At 41.5% G+C, this 21931-nt stretch overlaps 1 protein-coding gene across 3 annotated transcripts in view; it reads right to left on the bottom strand.

Moving 5' to 3' along the window:
* MXRA7 (matrix remodeling associated 7) overlaps positions 1-21931 on the bottom strand; it is a 71825-nt gene that overhangs the window by 18499 nt on the left and 31395 nt on the right. For 2 of the 3 annotated variants that reach the window (XM_073606219.1, XM_073606221.1), the window contains exon 3: positions 18270-18366. In XM_073606219.1, the coding sequence (XP_073462320.1) occupies positions 18270-18366 (97 nt within the window). Of the gene's footprint in view, positions 1-1984; positions 2045-18269; positions 18367-21931 lie in introns of all 3 variants that reach the window. The other variant, XM_073606222.1, reaches the window with a different exon arrangement.

The following is a 21931-nucleotide window of genomic DNA, read 5'->3' as shown; positions in this document are numbered from 1 at the left end:
TTGTTCAATTAAGCTTTGAGAATAAAACCTGGAAGCTGATTGGTTTCTTTGCAAAGCTGTACCAGATTTTGCACTCTCCAGTTTTAGTGAACCCCAGTATGTCTCTTCTGCCTTAAAATCCTGCCTGTTTGCTGTTATGATGATTTCTTACTTAAAGTTCCACTGCAAATGGGGAAGGTAAATCCCTCGTTTTTGTATTGGTTGCAAAAGTGATAAAATGTACAGTAGATAGTCTCTTTTTTAACCGCCTCCCGTCCAACCGCCGCAGTTATACTGCGGCAGGTTGGCTCCCCTTGCACGAGCCGTCGTAGCTATACGTCGGCTCGCGGAGTAGGGATAGCAGGTACGCTCGCTGCACAGCGGGGGTTCCGGTGCTTGTTGCCAACGGTCGCGATGACGGCCAGCCGCAAGCGATCGTGAGCAGGAGAGACAGAACAGGGACGAGTGTGTGTAAACACACACTCCCCTATTCTGTTCTGACAGGAGTGACACATCGTGTGCTCCTATTAGCTGGGAGCCACGATCCGTCACTTCCTCCAGTCAGTCCCCTCCCCCTTCAGTTAGAATCACCTCCCAGGGAACACAGTTAACCCCTGGATCGCCCCCTAGTGTTAACCCCTTCACTGGCAGTGACATTTTTACAGTAATCCATGCAATTTTATAGCATTGATTGCTGTATTAATGCCAATGGTCCCAAAAATGTGTCAAAATTGTCCGATGTGTCTGCCATAATGTCACAGTCACAATAAAAATCGCAGATCGCCGCCATTACTAGTAAAAAAAAAAAATAATAATAATAAAAATGCTATAAAACTATCCCCTATTTTGTAGATGCTATAACTTTTGCGCAAACCAATCAATATACGCTTATTGCGATTTTTTTTACCAAAAATATGTAGAAGAATATATATCGGCCTAAACTGAGGGAAAAAATGTTTTTATATATATTTTTGGGGGATATTTATTATAGCAAAAAGTAAAAAATAATGCATTTTTTTCAAAATTGTCGCTCTTTTTTTGTTTATAGCGCAAAAAATAAAAACCGCAGCGGCGATCAAATACCACTAAAAGAAAGCTCTATTTTTGGGAAAAAAAGGACATCAATTTTGTTTTGGGTACAACGTAGCACGACCGCGCAATTGTCAGTTAAAGTGATGCAGTGCCGAATCGCAAAAAGTGCTCTGGTCAGGAAGGGGATAAATTCTTCCGGGGCTGAAGTGGTTAATGAAAATTTGCATTGAGAAAATAATGAGTAGAACTGGCTACAGTATATACTTCCTGCATAAAATCTCATTGACCTTAAAGGCCTGATCACACTATGTGCTCTGAATGGTGTTTGAACCCTTGCTATCACACTAACAATATCATATGTCATAGCCACATAAACATGCCATTGGCATTGATGGGGATGGAGTGGTAGAAAAAGACAGTTTGCCCACTCTTTTGTCAGTACATCTAGAACCGACAGCTACAAGAGTAGAATAAACTGTTATCTGGTTCTTCTAGGATTCAAAGTGGAAATAAATCCCAAGATTTACCTCTTTTCCAAAACAGTTACATTTAGGCCATGAATATTAACTGTCACAGTTGCTTGTGTCACAGTTGGTTGGTCTCAAAACTCATCACATGTAGCACCATGGCAACTGCAGATCAAACAAAGGCTAAGATGGCAACTTCATTGGCTGTAAAGAATGGGAGGGTTTAGTTCCACTTTAAGTTCTAGGTGTGCAGAGCCAAGGTAGGTAAACTAAGCAATGCCTCAGCATCTATAGGGGGATGCATTATTAAAAAAAAATAATAATAATTTAGCTAAAAAAAGTACACATGCATGGAAATAAACCTTTGACCGTTTTATCACCTGAGGTATTGTAGTGATTAATGAAGGGTGACTGGGTCAGTGTGAAGGGATAAGGGATAATGTAACAGACATGTTAATGAGTATTACGGGAGTCTAAATACTAACACATTGGGTGCAGCATCTTACCACACAGTGTCTGGGCACTGTACGTGTTACAGGGATGTGAGATCTGAGGTCAACTCTATCCTGAAAGGCAAATTCATGGTGCTTACATCACACAATGTACATGGAACACATCACATGTGGACAACAAAGTGATGGAGGCATCCGTTTTGTGAGGATGATGTGCGTTCGCTCACTAAGTGCACAAAATGGCTGCCCCCACCATTCACTGAAGACTAATAACTTTTAATAACTGTACCTCCTCAGTAACAACATAGTTAAAGCATTATTACAATTTTCTGTGACTTAATATTGGATGATGATCAGAGTAGAAATGTATTTGTCTTTTTAAATATCTACAGTAAAAACTTTTTTTTTGTTGTTGCATTCTGTGGCCCAGTTGAGGAGATGTCCCTCTACTTTCTTGTCAGGACAGGATGTAAAGGGAAATCATTCTTTATATCAGCAATACAACTTCAGTAAAGAAGTGGCAGGACATCTATTGGTGTTAGCACCAGTATGGATCCGAGATGTCCCGACCCTCTGGGTCAAAGATACAAAGGTTCAGTAAAATGAAAAACGGGTTAGAACTTTTGTCATGTAATTATTATTGTCTTCCCATCCCATTGACAACTGCTCTCCTCATTTATTGTCCTGCTCCTCAGGCACAGGAAGTGAGGTGAAATCTCCCTAACGGAGATCACAGAAAATGATAAAAAATTGTCACACATAGTTAATAAGTCTATCTGACTAGAGTTGGGCCTTATTCAAGCAGATCTTACATGTACTGTAAATGGAACATTCACTTACATACATCACTCTTACCCACCCCTAAATACAAAAGAAACATAAAAAAAATGATCCAAAAAATGTACCTTGTCCCCTACTTCTTACGGTTTAAGGAAGTGGTGAGGAACACAAGAAAGCGTGGGAAGTTTGGGTGTCCAGCCCTCTCAGAAGGCACAGTGATCCCATGCATCTCAGAAGCGTGGAAGCTGGGCTAAGGTATTTTTATTATTATTTTTGGACATTTTTTGTTTATTTTTTCAATGGATTTTGTAAGCCATTTGTATTTACTGGGGTGGGGCTATAAGTATCATAGATCTTCCATGTTCATGGAAGGTCCACTTTAAATTATTTTTTTCTAAAGTGCTACTTTTTTTTTTTTTTTAGATGATGGGCAAGTGTAGCAGTCTGTCCTATGATTAAGTGGTACAGACCTGCTTTATAGGGTGATCAGTCTAATGATGGGATCACCAGCCAGGAAGTGATATATTAAAAGTGACTAAATGATATCTTAATTCTTCAAATATAATCCATACACATTCGCTACTTAATGGTTCTTTAACCTCCCTGGCGGTATGATTATGTCAGATTTTGATGCTCAAAGCGGTACAATGTTTTGCATGGATATTTGGCGTTTTATATTGTAGGCCTGTAATTCTTAGAAATAACACACTTAAATCTGTCCAAACAAGAGTCTAGTAGACATCCCGGACATGATAAAGTTTGAAACACGAAATCCTAAATTAGAATATAATAAATAACTATAAATACTTATAACAAATAATATAATAATAATAACATTTATTCAATAATGTAATCAAATCAAAAACACAGAAATTTGCTCAGTTGCAGAATTGTCCCTGTCGTCACTTTCAGTGTTTGATGACGAATTTCCCCACAAATCACTATCACTCAATTCTGCAAGTGATTCTAATTTATTATCACTGTTTTCTAGCTGATCTAAAACCGCTTTTGACGTAAAGGGACACTTTTTGGTTGCCATGGACAATCTCAAGTTTCCAGGCAGAACGTACAGTATATATAACATAAAACTGCATGGACACTGGGCATTGGACAAAGCACTAGGGACAAGGGATGGGAAGGGATGTGGAATAATTTGATACAGTAATGTAATCTGTAAGATTACAATGTACTGTATGTATTGTGTGTTTTTCACTTTTTGAATTTGGCGCCGTTCTCCGTCCCAGTGTGTCGTGATGCTCGCAGGGAACGGAGCCCGGCACTGTGATAGATCGAGCGGAGGACACGGCTCGCACACACAGTGGGGGGACTTCGCAGGATCCTGGGGACAAGGAAAGTAACTTTGCCTGGATCCTGTGATGCGATCCCGAGTGTGGCTCGGGGTTACCGCTTTTATTAATGAAAATTCACCCCGAGCCACACTCGGCAATACCGCCAGGGAGGTTCATCTATTTTTCATGAAATCATTTCTAATTGTGTTTTTCTGCCTCCTTGTATTATCCTCCGTGAGCATCCGAACCTCTGTAGTTGTGGCCTGGTGCACTGCTCTATGCACATTTCAAATCCCACAGTCCATAGTCCATCTTAGGAAAGAGCAAGAGAGGGTGGCTATGTTCCTACATACAGTGGGACCATGGAAAATGAAAGTAGTCACCCTCTAACAGGAAGTCAGATTACAACAGCAAAAAAGGGATTTGGAGATTTGGAGATTTGGAGGAGGCTGAGAGAAATAGCAAGTACTTTTCTGAGTTAAGAAGACGTACTTAAATATTTTTTTTAACAACCAGAGTTTAGTGTCACTTTAAGGTCCCAACCCACTCACTATAACTACAGCTGTTAGCATACCTCCCAATTTTTTGAGACGGGAATGAAGGACACCTATTAGCAAAAGTATGCAGACATAGGACACACCCCTTGCCACACCCCCTTAAAGGAGGATTGTACAAAAAAACAAGGTTGGTTAAACCCACAAGTGCCTTTTTTTTACCACTTCTATTCCTTTATACTGGCTTTTGGAAAAACAAATGCAGCAATTTAGAAATCAGAAAGGTTTAGCACTGGAAAACACTTTTTGATAGATAAAAAGTGCATTTTATATACATATATATAGATCAGACAAAAATGAGGGACATATGAGGAGGAATGAGGCACAGAGAGACATTGCCAACCCAATCAGGGACAGTCCCTCGAAATCAGGGACAGTTGGGAGTTAATAACAGTCTGACCCACCACACTTGTACTCCTGCTTGTGTACATCTCCATGTGTACAGATCAGTACAGGCTCCCATAATATGTGTTCATGTATTAATGGGTGTGTATACAAGTACTGCAAGAAATCAATATCCTGATATGAAACTCCCCAGCTGATTAGGGTGTGGATCTCTGCTGGTGGATCTTTAACAAGTTAATTACCTTGAAATGACTGTATCTTGATTTGGTATATTTGTATAGGCTTGTGATGCATGTACTGTGTTCAGAGGGGAATAGCAGCGCTTACCGTAGAGTTGCCACCTCGTCCCTTTAAACCCGAATACATATTAATTACACAGGTTCTGAGGCTAATTTAATGCGGATAAGTGAGTTTAATTACCACCTTAATCTGCCTCAGAACCTGTGTAATTAATATATGATCAGTTTTAAAGGGATGAGGTGGCAACTCTGCCTTACAGTCATGTCCACACTGTAAGGCCTGGTTCACACCTATGCATGTTTCAGTGCGTTTTCAGTTTTACAGAAACACACTACAGTCCATTTAACATGGTTTCCTATGGGTCACCTTCACATCTGTGCATTTTATGAAAAGGGCCAGGGACCAGCAGGTTATTTTTTTGGTTCCATAGACTTCAATGGATCAAAAATGTGCATCGAAAAATGCAAAATTCATCTGAAATATGCATCAACTGCAACCTGCATAGGTGTGAATCAAGCCTAAGAGAATTAAAGGGGAAGTCCACCCTAACAGTAAAATTGCTACATCTATCTAATGCTGTAAAGAAGAAATCGCTATACATACCTTTTTTAAAGCCGATCCGGTCCCGTCTCCAGCGGCGGAAGCTCTGTGGAGGACATAGCAGACAGACAGCTGTGAAATGAATGAGAAATTACGCCACCCATAGCTTTACTATGGGGCTTCCGTTGTTGGCTGCCTCCTCTGCACCTGCCTCCACAGCCAAGCCACCGCTGACAGCTCAGCGTGGGATCGGACCAGAGCGGTTTCAGAAAAAGTATGCATAGTAATTTCTCCTTTACAGGGCTAGATAGATTAGTTCGTGGATGTCTGTAAATGTAGTGATTTTAGTGTTAGGGTGGACTTACCCTTTAAGTCCAACAAAAACTTTTCTTTTTAGGCTGGGTTCACATACAGTATCTCACAAAAGTGAGTACACCCCTCACATTTTTGTAAATATTTTATTATATCTTTTCATGTGACAACACTGAAGAAATGACACTTTGCAACAATGTAAAGTAGTGAGTGTACAGCTTGTATAACAGTGTAAATTTGCTGTCCCCTCAAAATAACTCAACACACAGCCATTAATGTCTAAACCGCTGGCAATAAAAGAGAGTACACCCCTAAGTGAAAATGTCCAAATTGGGCCTAATTAGCCATTTTCCCTCCCCGGTGTCATGTGACTCGTTAGTGTTACAAGGTCTCAGGTGTGAATGGGGAGCAGGTGTGTTAAATATGGTGTTATCGCTCTCACTCTCTCATACTGGTCACTGGAAGTTCAAGACGCCACCTCATGGCAAAGAACTCTCTGGGGGTCTGAAAAAAAGAATTGTTGCTCTACATAAAGATGGCCTAGGCTATAAGAAGATTGACAAGACCCTGAAACTGAGTTACATAGTTACATTATGTTACATTGAAAAAAAGACACAAGTCCATCAAGTCCAACCTATGTGTGTGATTATAGGTCAGTATTACATTGTATATCCCTGTATGTTGGGGTCGTTCAGGTGCTTATATAATAGTTTTTTGAAACTATCAATGCTGCCCGCTGAAACCACCGCCTGTGGAAGGGAATTCCACATCCTTGCCACAGTTTAACCCTTTCATGACTAAGCCTATTTTTGAAATTTGGTGTTTACAAGTTAAAATCCATATTTTTTGCTAGAAAATTACTTAGAACCCCCAAACATTATATATAATTTTTTAGCAGAGAATCTAGAGAATAAAATGGAGATTATTGCAATATTTTATATCACACGGTATTTGTGCAGCGGTGTTTTAAACCCAAATTTTTGGAAAAGGGACACTTCCATGAATTTTAAAAAATCCAAACAGTAAAGTTACCCCAATTTTTTTGTATAATGTGAAAGATGATGTTACGCCGAGTAAATAGATACCAAACATGTCACGCTTTATAATTGCACGCACTCGTGGAATGGCGACAAACTATGGTAGCTATGAATTTCCATAGGCGACGCTTTAAATTTTTTTTTATGGTTACCAGGTTAGAGTTAAAGAGGAGGTCTAGGGCTAGAATTATTGCTCTCGCTCTGACGATCGCGGTGATACCTCACATGTGTGATTTGAACACCGTTTACATATGCAGGCGCGACTTCCGTATGCGTTTTCTTCGCTGCGTGAGCTCGCGGGGACGGGGGCGCTTTAAAAATTTTTTTTATTTATTTATTTTATTTATTTTTAGACTTATAAATTGTGTTTTAAAAAAAAAATTTTTTTTTTTTACTTTTATTGCTGTCACAAGGAATGTAAACATCCCTTGTGACAGTAATAGGTGGTGACAGGTACTCTTTATGGAGGGATCGGGGGTCAAAAAGACCCCCGATCCCTCCTCTGCACTTCAAAGTATTCAGATCGCCGAATTTTTAAAATTCGGCGCCATTGGCAGCCGAGTAAAGGGGAAGTGAAGTCATGACGTTGCTTCCGCGTTTACATTGAGAAGGCTGGAACGAAGCCGCCCACAGCTTCGTTCCAGCCCGCCCACAGCCGCCGGAGGCAGCTGATTGGACACCGGGCCTCCCGATCGCACGGGAAGCCCGGTGAGAGCGGCGGGAGGGGGGGACGTCCCCTCCCGCTCCTCCGGTATAACAGCCGAGCGGCTTTTAGCCACATCGGTTGTTATATATGGGTAGCCGATTGCCCGCTCGAAACAACGGTACCAGGATGATGCCTGCAGCTGTGGGCATCATCCCGGTATAACCCCCGAAAGCCAAGTACACACATATGCGTACGGTCGGCGGGAAGGGGTTAAGGTTAAACCTCTTTTCTTCTAATTTTAGTGAGTGGCCACGTGTCTTATTAAACTCACTTCCGTGAAAAAGGTTTATCCCTATTGTGGGGTCACCAGTACGGTATTTGTAAATTGAAATCATATCCCCTCTCAAGCGTCTCTTCTCCAGAGAGAATACGTTCAGTGCTCGCAACCTTTCCTCATAATTAATATCCTCCAGACCCTTTATTAGCTTTGTTGCCCTTCTTTGTACTCACTCCATTTCTAGTATATCCTTCCTGAGGACTGATGCCCAGAACTGGACAGCATCCAGGTGTGTCCGGACCAGAGTCTTGTAGAGCGGGAGAATTATCCCTTTATCCCTGGAGTTAATCCCCTTTTAATGCATGCCAATATTCTGTTTGCTTTGTTAGCAGCAGCTTCGCATTGCTTGCTATTGCTGAGCCTATCATCTACTAGGATCCCCAGGTCCTTTTCCATCCTAGTTTCCCCCCAGAGGTTCACCCCCTAGTGAGTAGATTGCATTCATATTTTTGCCACCCAAATGCATTATTTTACATTTTTCTAGATTAAACCTCATTTGCCATGTAGTTGCCCACCCCAATAATTTGTTCAGATCTTCTTGCAAGGTTTCCACATCCTGCAGAGGAGTTATTGCCCTGCTTAGCTTAGTGTCGTCCGCAAATACAGAGATTGAACTGTTTACACCATCCTCCAGGTCGTTTATGAACAAATTAAACAGGATTGGTCCCAGCACAGAACCCTGGGGGACCCTACTACCCACCCCTGACCATTCCAAGTATTCCCCATTTATCACCACCCTCTGAACTTGCACTTGCAGTTTTCAATCCATGTACTCACCCTATGGTCCATGCCAACGGACCTTACTTTGTACAGTAAATGTTTATGGGGAACTGTGTCAAATGCTTTTGCAAAATCCAGATACACCATGTCTACGGGCCTTCCTTTATCTAGATGGCAGCTCACCTCCTCATAGAAGGCTAATAGATAGGTTTGGCAAGAATGATTCTTCATGAATCCATGCTGATTACTGCTAATGATACCGTTTTCATTACTAAAATCTTGTATATAGTCCCTTATCATCCCCTCCAAGAGCTTGCATACTATTGATGTTAGGCTAACTGGTCTGTAATTCCTAGGGATGTATTTTGGCCCTTTTTTAAATATTGGTGCTACATTGGCTTTTCTCCAATCAGCTGGTACCATTCCAGTCAGTAGACTATCAGTAAAAATTAGGAACAATGGTCTGGCAATTACTTGACTTAGTTCCCTAAGTACCCTCGGGTGCAAGCTATTTGGTCCTGGTGATGTATTAATATTGAGTTTCCCAAGTCTATTTCTAATTCTGTCCTCCGTTAACCATGAGGGTGCTTCCTGTGATGTGTCACGAGGACAAACACTGCAGTTTAGGTTACTGAAGCCCCCCGATTCCCTCGTGAAGACTGAGCTGAAGAATAAATTCAATACCTTTGCCATCTCCCCATTCTTTGTAACCAGATGTCCTTCCCCATTCTTTATGGGGCCAATATGGTTTGTTCCCCCTTTTTTTACTGTTTATATACTTAAAGAATTTTTGGGGATTTTCTTTGCTCTCTTCTGCTATGTGTCTTTTGTGTTCTATCTTAGCCACCCCAATTGCACCCTTACATATCTTGTTGTATTCTTTGTAAAGTCTGAATGCTGATGATGATCCCTCAGCCTTGTATTTTTTGAAGGCCTTCTCCTTTGCTTCTATATGAATTTTTACATTAGAGTTAAGCCATCCAGGACTTTTGTTCGCTCTTTTAAATTTATTTCCCAATGGAATGCACTGGCTAATGCCCTTATTTAATATGCAGCACGGTGCCCAGGAATATATAGCGGTTTAACAGGACAAGTTCCACTCAGAACAGGCCTCGCCATGGTTGACCAAAGAAGTTGAATGCACGTGCTCAGCGTCATATCCAGAGGTTTTCTTTGGGAAATAGATGTATGAGTGCTGGCAGCATTACTGTAGAGGTTGAAGGGGTGTGGGGTCAGCCTGTCAGTGCTCAGACCATACGCTGCACACTGCATTAAATTGGTCTGCATGGCTGTCATCCCAGAAGGAAGAACCTTCTAAAGATGATGCACAAGAGAGCCTGCAAACAGTTTGCTGAAGACAAGCAGACTAAGGACATGGATTACTGGAACCATGTGCTGTGGTTTGATGAGACCAAGATAAACCTATTTGGTTCAGATGGTGTCAAGCATGGGTGGCAGCAACCAGGTGAGGAGACAAGTGTGTCTTGCCTACAGTCAAGCATGGTGGTGGGAGTGTCATGGTCTGGGACTGCATGAGTGCTGCTGGCACCGAGGAGCTACAGTTCATTGAGGGAACCATGAATGCCAACTTGTACTATGAGAAACTGAAGCAGAGCATGATCCCCTCCCTTCAGGGACTGGGCCAACATTATAATAACCCTAAACACACCACCAAGATGACCACTGCCTTGCTAAAGAAGCTGAGGGTAAAGGTGATGTACTGGCCAAGCATGTCTCCAAACTTAGACCCTATTGAGCATCTGTGGGGCATCCTCAAATGGAAGGTGGAGGAGCTCAAGGTCTCTAACATCCACAAGGTCTGTCATGTCATGGTGGAGGAGTGGAAGAGGACTCCACTGACAACCTGTGAAGCTCTGTGAACTCCATGCCCAAGAGGGTTAAGGCAGTGCTGGAAAATAATGGTGGTCACACAAAATATTGACACTTTGGGCCCAATTTGGACATTCTCACTTAGGGGTGTACTCACTTTTGTTGCCAGCGGTTTAGACATTAATACCTGTGCGTTGAGTTATTTTGAGGGGACAGCAAATTTACACTGTTATACAAGCTGTACACTCACTACTTTTCATTGTAGCAAATTGTCATTTCTTCAGTGTTGTCACATGAAAAGATAAAATAAAATATTTACAAAAATGTGAGGGGTGTACTCACTTTTGTGAAATACTGTAGGTGTGGGGGGTACCAAACTTTCATACCCTTTACCCTGATAGACCAACACAAAGTGGCACATAATTGTGAAGTGGAAGGAAAATAATAAATGGTTTTCAACATTTTTTACAAATAAATATGTGAAAAGTGCGGCGTGCATTTGTATTCAGCCCCCTTTACTCTGATACCCCTAACTAAAATCTAGTGAAACCGTTTGCCTTCAGAAATCACCTAATTATTAAATAAAGTCCACCTGCGTGTAATTTAATGTCATTATAAATACAGCTGTTCTGTGAAGCCCTCAGAGGTTTGTTAGAGAACCTTAGTGAACAAACAGCATCATAAAGGCCAAGGAAGACACCAGACAGGTCAGGGATAAAGTTGTGGAGAAGTTTAAAGCAGGGTTCGGTTACAAAAAAAATTCCCAAGCTTTGAACATCTCACAGAGGACTGTTCAATCCATCATTCAAAAATGGAAAGAGTATGGCACAACTGTAAACCTAGCAAGACATGGCCGTCCACCTAAACTGACAGGCCGGGCAAGGAGAGCATTAAAGCCCTTTAAAGCGCTTTACCATCGTTTTAGCGGTGCTATTCGGCTGCTAGTGGGGTGGTTTTAACCCCCACTAGCGGCTGAAAAAGGGTTAAAGCCGCCTGTAAAACGCCACTGCCAGGGGCAGGGGCGCTTTAGGAGCGGTGTATTCACTGCTCCTACAGCGCTGCAAAGAAGATGCTGGCAAGACTTTTTGTGTTGCCCTGCCAGCGCAGCGCCCCAGTGTGAAAGCACTCGGCCTTTCACACTGGGATTGCAGCTGAGGCTTTTTTCAGTTGCTTTACAGGCGCTATTTTTAGCACTAAAGAGCCTGAAAAACGTCTCCAGTGTGAAAGGGGTCTAATGGCCCGTACACACGATCCGAATATCGTACGAAAACAGTCATCCGGGGAAGGATCGTACGATATTCAGATCGTGTGTACACTACTTTCGACAGCCGATCACAACTGTACATCAGATATTATTCGATCGGACATACACGAAAATTTTCCTCGTACGATTCCAGATCATACGACTTTCGTTTAGTCTGTATAGTTGTCGTCCGAAAATACAATACAATACAATACAATACAAATACATTCTACTTGCGACTATTAAGCAAGAACGGTCGTACGATCAGTCTTACGATATTCGGAACGCGTGTATGAGGCATTAATCAGAGAAGCAGCCAAGAGGCCCATGGTAACTCTGGAGGAGCTGCAGAGATCCACAGCTCAGGTGGGAGAATCTGTTCACAGGACAACTATTAGTTTTGCACTCCACAAATCTTGCCTTTATGGAAGAGTGGAAAGAAGAAAGCCATAGTTGAAAGAAAGCCATAAGAAATCCAGTTTGCAGTTTGCGAGAAGCCATGTGGGGGACACAGCAAACATGTGGAAGAAGGTGCTCTGGTCAGATGAGACTAAAATTGAACTTTGTGCCCTAAAAGCAAAACACTATGTGTGGCTGAAAACTAACACTGCACATCACCCTGAACACAACATCCCCACTGTGAAACATGGTGGTGGCAGCATCATGTTGTGGGGTGGCTTTTCTTCAACTGGTCAGAGTTGATGGGAAGATGGATGGAGCCAAATACAGGGCAATCTTAGAAGAAAACCTGTTAGTCTGCAAAAGACTTGAGACTGGGGTGGAGGTTTCCCTTCCAGCAGGACAACAACCCTAAACATACAGCCAGAGCTACAATAGAATGGCTTAGATCAAAGAATATACATGTGTTCGAATGGCCCAGTCAAAATCTAGACCTAAATCCAATTGAGAATCTGTGGCAAGACTTTAAAATTGCTGTTCACAGACGCTCTCCATCCAATCCGACAGAGCTTCAGGTATTTTGCAAAGAAAAATGGGCAAAAATGTCACTCTCTATATGTGCAAAACTGGTATAGACATACCCAAAAAGACTTGCAGGTGTAATTGCCAGAAAAAGGTGGTTTACAAAGTATTGACTCAAATACAAATGCACGCCACACTTTTCACATATTTATTTGTAAAAAATGTTGAAAACCATTTATCATTTTCCTTCCACTCAACAATTAAGTGCCACTTTGTGTTGGTCTATCACATAAAATCCCAATAAAATACATTTACTTTTTTGGTTGTAACATGACAAAATGTGGAAAATTTCAAGGGGTATGAATACTTTTTTCAAGGCACTGTAAGTCATGGGTGGCCATTGGTGGATTGAATCACCAACTAGCTTCTAACATCCCTACAACTGTGGCAGTGGGATCCCTCAAACAGAATTTCAAATGCTACCACCGCCACAGCCATTATTAAAGCCAAGTAACTAGGTAGGAGAGTTTGACTTTTTTTTCCCAGAAAAGAGCATATGATTTGTTATAGCCATAGCAGGTTGGAGGAGTTCTAGCTCTGATGCAGAGATCTCACTGCTTCAGTCTCGGAAAAATAAAGAGGTCAATGAAGGTAATTAGGATGCTGGCTCCTCCCATATAGATAAATATAAGATATTGTGATGTGACATACGTTGCACATCATCATCCTATCACACTTATTATATAAGCCCAATGGAATGTTTTATCTGTGTGAATAATCTGTAGATTGTTCCAGGCAGACGCCCTTGGTAAGAAGCAAAAGACTGTAACTGGACACAACGCTTTGTACATTAGATAGGTATGAATTGCTACTGACAAAGCTTTCATTTCATTGACCTGTCAAAATAGGGTAAATATAACTATTAAGACATGCTAAGGAAAATTTTTAACATGCATCCATAAATCAATCAATATATATTTTTACATGACAGCACCATGTACAATTTATTTATACTGGCATATAGTAATGCTAAGATTTATGGAATGAACACTCCAAGAGTATATTATTTGTAGTTGGGGATTACACATACAGTAGCTAAGATTAGATTGCAAGCTCTTGAAGGGGGAATTGTAAAGACTCTTCACAAATATATACCAAGCAAAACAAACATATTATAGTAAGTTCATAATGGCTCTAATAACATTGTTAACGCCCAACTTCAGATATTAGAAAAAATCTAAACTTGCATTGGCCCTCCCCTGTGCTGCAAGGGTTAAACGCTTGTTATTTCTAGGGGGTACAGGAAGAAGCATTATTACTTATGACAGTCCCTTGGCTATTAAACCTGCATTTTATGTGGTGGGGATGTGCGTGCAACTGTGGTCAAAAGCGGCCTAAATGGGAGTCTATGGGGGACCGGTCACACCACTGGAAGGATCCTAGTGGAGCATGGACCAAGGTAAGTATTTCTCCTTATTCCAGCACTTCTAGACATGATGAGCATTTAACCCCTGCAGTATGGGGGGGGGGGGGGGGGATCACTGCAAGGGTAGATTTTCTCTAATTCCTGGAGTTGGGCTTTAAAGAACACTTTTACATAAGAGATACAATAAAGGATTGCAGGAAGAGAAGACACTGGGTTTTTTCTTGGAAAAGGTTTTAAGCCTCATTCACGCATCCTAAGCAACCATGGTCCAGAAAGTACTGTATACCTGTGAATACCTGCAACTGGGATCCTGGTGGTCCAATCAGCGACAATCTATCTGTATTCAGGGGCAGGCACCTGTCCTTACCAGAAAGGTGAACGCTGGATGTGCAGATACACTGCAGTGAACAGCCCCGACACTTGTTACCCTGCCAATCAGTTCAGAACAAGTTGAACAACCATTGCTAATCAGAACACCTGGAATTCCAGCCGCAAGTACCCGCAGTTATACATGCAGGACCAAGGTCAATTAAGATGTGTGAATTAGTCCTTAGTGTACTTTTACAGAATGAACTTCAAAGTGAACCTGTGATTTACCTATGCAAGAAAAAAGGTTGACTGAAAGTGGAACTAAACCCATCGATAACAGGCTCAAAAAACAGTTGCATTCCTGTCACATGTCGGGAATGTGACTGTCACATTGGTTGTGTTCTCAACCAATCTGTCAAACCATCAAATGGCTGCTGTCATAACATAACACATGTGCAGTCAGTTGAATGACTGGGGCCAAGATGGCAGCTTCCTTGGATGAAAATGACAGCAGAGTTTAGTTCTGCTTAAACTGTCTTCCTCCTCAGCATCATTTAAAGGACCACAATAGCAAAAATATTTTTGGTAACTATATTGGGTTAATATTTGTAATGACAGTATTAAGCACAGTGTATGAATTTCTTTTTATGCATTTGACAGGCCGTAATTTATTTATTATATATGTTTTCTCCACGTTGATGAGATCAAATTGTCCAGCAAAAGTAACAGTTATGCCGTGTACACACGATCGGAAATGCCGTCAGCAAAACTCCAATGAGAGCTTTTTGTAGGAAAATGCATCCGTGTGTATGCTCCATCTGTCTTTTGCTGGCGGAATTCCAGCCGGCAAAAGATTGAGAGCATGTGCTCTATTTTTCGGTCGGGAAAAGTTCCTACCCAAAAATGCGTTCGTCTGTATGCAATTCGGACGCGCAAAAAAATCACGCATGCTCGGAAACAATTCGACGCATGCTCGGAAGCATTGAACTTCATTTTCTCGGCTTGTCGTAGTGTTGTATGTCACCGCGTTCTTGATGGTCGAAAGTTCAGAGAACTTTTGTGTGACCATGTGTATGCAAGGCAAGCTTGAGTGGAATTCCGTCAGAAAAAACTTGGATGGTTCCGATTGTGTGTACGCGCCATTACAGGGAATGGGAGAAACCATAGAATACTGACAGGGGTCAGCTTTTATTCATATCGTTTAAACCTTCTTTCCAAAAGATAAAAAAATAAATAAAAACTGTCGCTGTAACTGCCTAATCACTCGAGCTCCGCTAGATTTTACCCCCTTCATGACCAGTCCAGTTTTTTGCTATTTAGCACTGCGCTACTTTAACAGGTAATTGCATGGTCATTTAATGCTGCACTCAAACGAAATTTATATAATTTTTTTTCCACATAAATAGAGCTTTCTTTTGGTATGATTACCACTGGGTTTTTTTTTTTTAGCGATATAAATGAAAAAAGACAGAACATTCTGAAAAAAAAAACAATATTTTTTACTTTCTGCTATAAAACATATCCAATAAAAAAAAACAAAAAAAAAATGAATTTCTTCATAAATTTTGGCCAAATTGTATTCTGCTATATGTCTTTAGTAAAAAAAAAAAAAAAAAAAAAAAAAGTGTATATTGATTGGTTTGTGTGAAAATTATAGTGTCTACAAACTTTGGTATAGATACTGAATTTTTATTTTATTTTACTAGTAATGATAGTGATCAGCCGCTTATAGTGGGCCTGCGATCTGCGATAGTGCAGTGGACAATGTGACACTAACTGACGCTGGGGGGGGCAACTGACTAACTGTCACTGACTGCCATTGATTGTGGCTGTACGAGCAGTAAATGTACTGCGGCAAGTCAGCAAGCAGTTAAAAAGTGTTAGCTGCAGCTTTAATTTGTTTTGTTGCCCACTTAAAACTAAAAATCCATTTAAGACTATCCTGTCCATAGTGTTGTCACCCTGTTAAAGTGGAGAAGTAACAGATCTTTTGCAGGAGTCAACAGGTAGTAAAACTATATTACGGGGTGATTTAACAAAACAATATCTCCTGTGTTAATGCTAGTGACAGACTGCATCACATATGTAATTTTTTATTTTATTTTTCCAGTAGTTCTGCTTTAATTATCTTTCTTTTCCATCACTGCAGCTTTTTTTTCAGCTTCCAGGAAGAAGGAGAGGAAGCCCTATGTAAGCTCCAAGTTCGAATAGCTTCTTAGCACCATCGGAAGGAAATAACGAACAAATTGCTAGCTTCCTAAACACAGAAATGCTGAGTATAGCTCTTACACCTTTTGTTTTGCATGGGTACATCACAAGCATAGAAAAATATAAGGACAGTGTCTACCTTTCCTATCCTTCACCTATGTAGCATAACATATAGCAAAATGAGGAGTACTTTTTATACAGTAGAAATCCACAAATAAGCTGTTTGCATGTAAGGTATAGATGGACTATCTACAGTATGTATATAGTAAACTTAAAAGCTGAATTCTAGATATAGATTTTTTTTTGCATAGTTACATTGGGGTCCAGCTTGGACCCCAATGTAACCATACCCGGCCAATCCCTGTAGAAGCTGTAGAATCATTGTAGTAGGCACTGCTGTTTTCCAGGTCCCATGCTGACAAATAGTCACCTTGTCAGCATGGGCACTATTCAGGGAAAACCTTGTATTTTCTCAATGAATAAAAGGCATTCCCTGACTGGCCAAGGTGGAGATTGTAATGTCACCATCCTCCTCTCCAACTTGTCCAATCAGGGAACGCTTTGCATCCATTTAGAATATGCAAAGCATTCACTATAGGGATCGACCGATTATCGGTGCAGCCGATTATCCGGGGCCAATATTCCCTTTTTTGGGAGTATCGGTCACAAACGTACCCGATATTGCTTCAAGGGGTTTTACAGGGGTGATGCATGCAGTGAAAAGGTGAGCTTTATTGTAATAACAACTGACGCAGCTCAGTAGCCACTCAGCTGTTGTTACAAGCAGCAGGAGTTGACGTTCCCCCCCCCCCCCCCCCCCCCCCCCGCCGCTTGCCCGGGCTCTCCTGTCCCACCGGGAGGCCTGAGCAACCAGCCGGCACGTCCGCTGGCTCGCCGAAGACCCGAACAAAGCTGATGCTTCGTTCGGGTCTCAGATCTAGTAACCTGGAAGCGATGTCATGACATCACTTCCCGGATTACTGGCATCTTAAAGGCTCCAGTTTTAAAAAATAGAAAGTATTCAAAAATGCCAATCTTGACGTTTTGAACATTTTCATGTGCAGAGGGGGGGTTTGGGGTCTTATAGACCCCCGATCCCTCCATAAAGAGTACCTGTCACTGCCTATTACTGTCAGGGATGTTTACATTCCTTGTGACAGTAATAACAGTGATGAAAAAACGTAAAAAGAACAGTGCAAAAATAGGTGAAAAGTGTAAAAAAGGTGGAAATAGGTAAAAAGAGGTGGCCGAAATATCGGTATCGTATTGGCACCGAAAAAAAAGATGTCGGTCGATCCCTAATTCACTAAATGGGGCCCATGCCAAGCGAGTGACCACCTGTGGTTACTATACAGCAGGGATGCTGCTTGGCACAGGATCCAGAAGACAGCAACACATACTTATGGCAATTCTCCACTTCCACAGAGATCAGCCAGATATCAAACATCGATACTTACATTGCTCCAAGCTAGGCCAATGTGACTATGCAAAAATATCTATACTTGGAATTCAGCTTTAATAATAAATAATTTGACACTGGATATACAGAAGTCAGGCAGTAGTGTCATGTTAATCCAAGGGGTTGTGGAGAAACGTTTTTACCTCTGCTCCTCCTCTAACTCATCCTTTGTCAGCATTTTCTCATAGTCACTGCCCCGTAGTTTTCCTGGCACGTATTTAAATGAGAAATCTTCATCATCTGTAAAATAAAAAAATAAAAAACAAAGGAAAGCGTAACCAATTATTTGATTGGTTAGATTTTTTAAAAAATCATAATCTTCCCTAAATGGACATTACATTTAAAGATGAACGCCAGCGAAAAATAAGATTAAAATTCTGGGAAATTATTAAGAACAGTTTTTGCTGCAATATTCATCTTCGATCCAGAAATTTTCCCCATAACCTTTTTTCAGCTTCTAACTGTCCTCTCTTTGATGGCCAAATGGTTGAACCTGCTTATTCTGAGCCCCAGTTATTCTGGACCTGCCCCAGTCTGTTATTGGACAGTGAAAGGTGAAGCTGACAACCAGGAACCAAGTCAGGGTCATTACTCACAAGTCCCCAGGACAGCTGTCACCTTTCAGCCTTGTCCAGACACAATCCAGTGATTAGACAGTCCTTCTCTAGACCCCTTTAGTGAATTCTTGTTGTCAGTTCCAGCTCACTTCCAGGTCCCAGTTCTGTCACTGCTGAGACTGCACAGAACAGCAGCACATTCCACAGGCTGCCTCAGGGGCAATAGTCCCTTGAGGCATGGAACTCTCCTCGCTGGGGAAAGACAATCTCTCCAGGCTTTCACACTATTTATCAGCTTCCCAGCCACCATCTGAGCACTCCTCTCCAGGGACTGGCTAGGTCCTGATCAATATTAAGGCTGGTAACTAGAATTTTCCCTCCCTAAGCTCTAGAAATGTCCTCTAAAGGCAGGGGGAAGCAATCAAACTGCCAGCCTGTGAAACTCTGAACAGACCAGAACAAACAAGTACTGCTCCGCTGGTTACAGAAAAGGCCAGCCATACACGTTTCATGGGCAGGCTGAATGTACAAAGCCCCTAGCGATAATCACTATCTTCTCCCAGCAGTGATGGCTTCCCCGGCCCTCCAATGCCACTTCCCCCACCCACGGGGAGAAGATAATGGCCTGGCAACACGTGCTTGCTCTGTGTATGGCCGGCCAAAGAGCCCAAAACTAAATTTACCTAGCAGCTTAACTAGAAGGGTGCTACAACTGTAAAAAAAAAAAAAGTCACCAGTTTCCAGTTATCAAGAAAGCTGTCATTAGCATTACACAGCATTACATTCCCAGCCAACATTCTAGAAGATTGTATGTCTGGTAGGAGCAGAGTTATCACAAGAAAAAGAAGTCTTATCTGTAATACTCATTCGTTTCTAGGTGCAGGGCTGACAAATGCCCCATTGTTTGGGTTAGAAGGCTTCTTTATCCAGGAATACTGATTCTTTACAAACACCTACACTGAAAACCATTGCCCAGACAAAGCTTCCACTGAGTTATTTCTCAATAGTGTCTGTTTGTTAGCTGCTGGCTGGGAATGCCCTGAGCAAAGGCTTTCCAGGGGACTTGTGGCTACTTTATGTTCTCATTTGAATATTACAACAATCAACCATAACATCATGACCACTGAAAGGTAAAGTACATTGAATATCTTGTTACAATGGCAACTGAAAGTGGGTGGGATATGTAAGACAGCAAGTGAACATGTTATCCCTGAAGTAGATGCTGTGAAAACAGAAAAAATGGACAAGCGTACGGATTTGAGCGACATTGACTTTGGGTCTAATTGTAATGGCTTGACGACTGAGTCATAGCAAGTCCAAAACTGCAGCTCTTGTGGGACAGTCTTGGTCTGCAGTGGTCAGGACCAACCAAAAGTGGTCTAAGGAAGAAAAACCTATGAAACGATGACAGGGCTGACTGATGCACATGAGGAGCGAAGACTGGCCCGTGTAGTCCGATCCAATAGAAGAGCTATTGTAGATCCTGTAGCTGCTGACTTTTAATATTAGGACACTTACCTGTCCAGGGAGCCCGTTATGTCAGCACCCTAGCTGATCAGCTCTCGGGTGGGGCTACCGCCATTCACATTAAGGGAAACCGGCAGTGAAGCCTTTTGCCTTTCGGCTTCACAGTCGGTTCCCTACTGCTCATGTGCGAAGCGCTCTGTACTTTCTAACTGGCCCGGCGGCGGAGGAGGGAGGAGGGGGCTGAACTTTCGAGGGACAGCGCCGGAAGATTTTACCCCCTTCCTGATCAGAGCACTTTTTGTGATTGGGCACTGCGTTGTTTAACTGACAATTGCGTGGTCGTGCGACGTTGCATCCAAACAAATTTGATGTCCTTTTTTCCCACAAATAGAGCATTCTTTTGGTGGTATTTGATCACCTCTGCGGTTTTTATTTTTTGCGCTATAAAGAAAAGAAGATCGACAATTTAAAAAAAAAAATGCATTATTTTATACTTTTTGCTATAATAAATATCCCCCAAAAATATATAAAAAAAACTATTTTTTTCCTCAGTTTAGGCCGATATGTATTTTTCCACATATTTTCGGTTAAAAAAAAAAATGCAATAAGCGTATATTGATCGGTTTGCGCAAAAGTTATAGCATCTACAAAATAGGGGATAGATTTATGGCATTTTTATTTTTTTTAATTAGTAATGGCGGTGATCTGCAGTTTTTATCGGGACTGCCACATTATGGCGGACACATCGGACACTTTTGACACTATTTTGGGACCATTGTCATTTATACAGCGATCAGCACATCCCCCACAGTTATTACCTTTTGTATCACTTGACCCTCCCTGCTAGATTGCAAGCTTTAATGAGCAGGACCCTCTGATTCCTCCTGTATTGTATTGTAACTGTACTGTCTGCCCTCATATTGTAAAGCACCATGCAAAGGCGCTATATAAATCCCGTATAATAATAATAATAATAATAATTATAGGTGTGAACAGGGCCAAAATGCAACCTTTGTGAACAGAAACATACAATCTGCCATTGCTAAGTTGTTTGTGAAAAAATGCATGCCCAGTGGTTGTTATCTTGATCTTTTTTTTCACTACTGCTTTACTACTAGTCATTGACCTTGTACAAATATGCAGATCAAGTGTCCTGAAGCTAATCTGGCAGCCCATAATTTTGCCCTGACAGTTTCCTTTCCCTCTTTCCTGTTCTCATCATCAGTAAAATAATTAGTACTTCCAGGTATGGAGGAGCATGTGATCTCCTCCCATAATGCTGTGCTTCGGAGCTTACACCAAACTAAACTTATGGAGTGGAGGGGAAGTGTGGCAAAGATGAGTATAAAGGGGTTAAGAGTTGAAATTAAGTGAGACTTTGTCCATTTTCCCTGTATGGACAAAGTGACAGAGTCTCTTTAGTGGAATAAATCCGTTTATAGATAAATGGCCTGATGATAAACCTTTCTTCCCTATCTTGGTTGGTTTTAAGCTGACTCTAGTATGGACTTGGTGTCTGTGTAATCAGGGGCCAAAAAATAAGAGAACCTCTTTTCATGCCACCTGTGAGATACCACATGAGACAATATTATTTTTCGGCCTTATACTAGGAACACATTTCTATTAATATATCTTAAACCAAAGGATAAATAAATCTTCCAATCAAAAGTTCTATCCAGTATATGACTGACTCTACGTCTCCTTGATGGGTGTGTTTGGCTATTCATGCCATTACAAATGTAGACATGTGGCATGTAGAGATAAAATTGGAAGACTTTCAG

The sequence above is a fragment of the Aquarana catesbeiana genome, linkage group LG12 (assembly GCF_042186555.1).
Source record: "Aquarana catesbeiana isolate 2022-GZ linkage group LG12, ASM4218655v1, whole genome shotgun sequence".
NCBI classification, from domain to species: domain Eukaryota; kingdom Metazoa; phylum Chordata; class Amphibia; order Anura; family Ranidae; genus Aquarana; species Aquarana catesbeiana.
The sequence above is the reverse complement of the archived record's forward strand: the minus strand, read 5'-3'. Positions and strand labels throughout refer to the sequence as shown.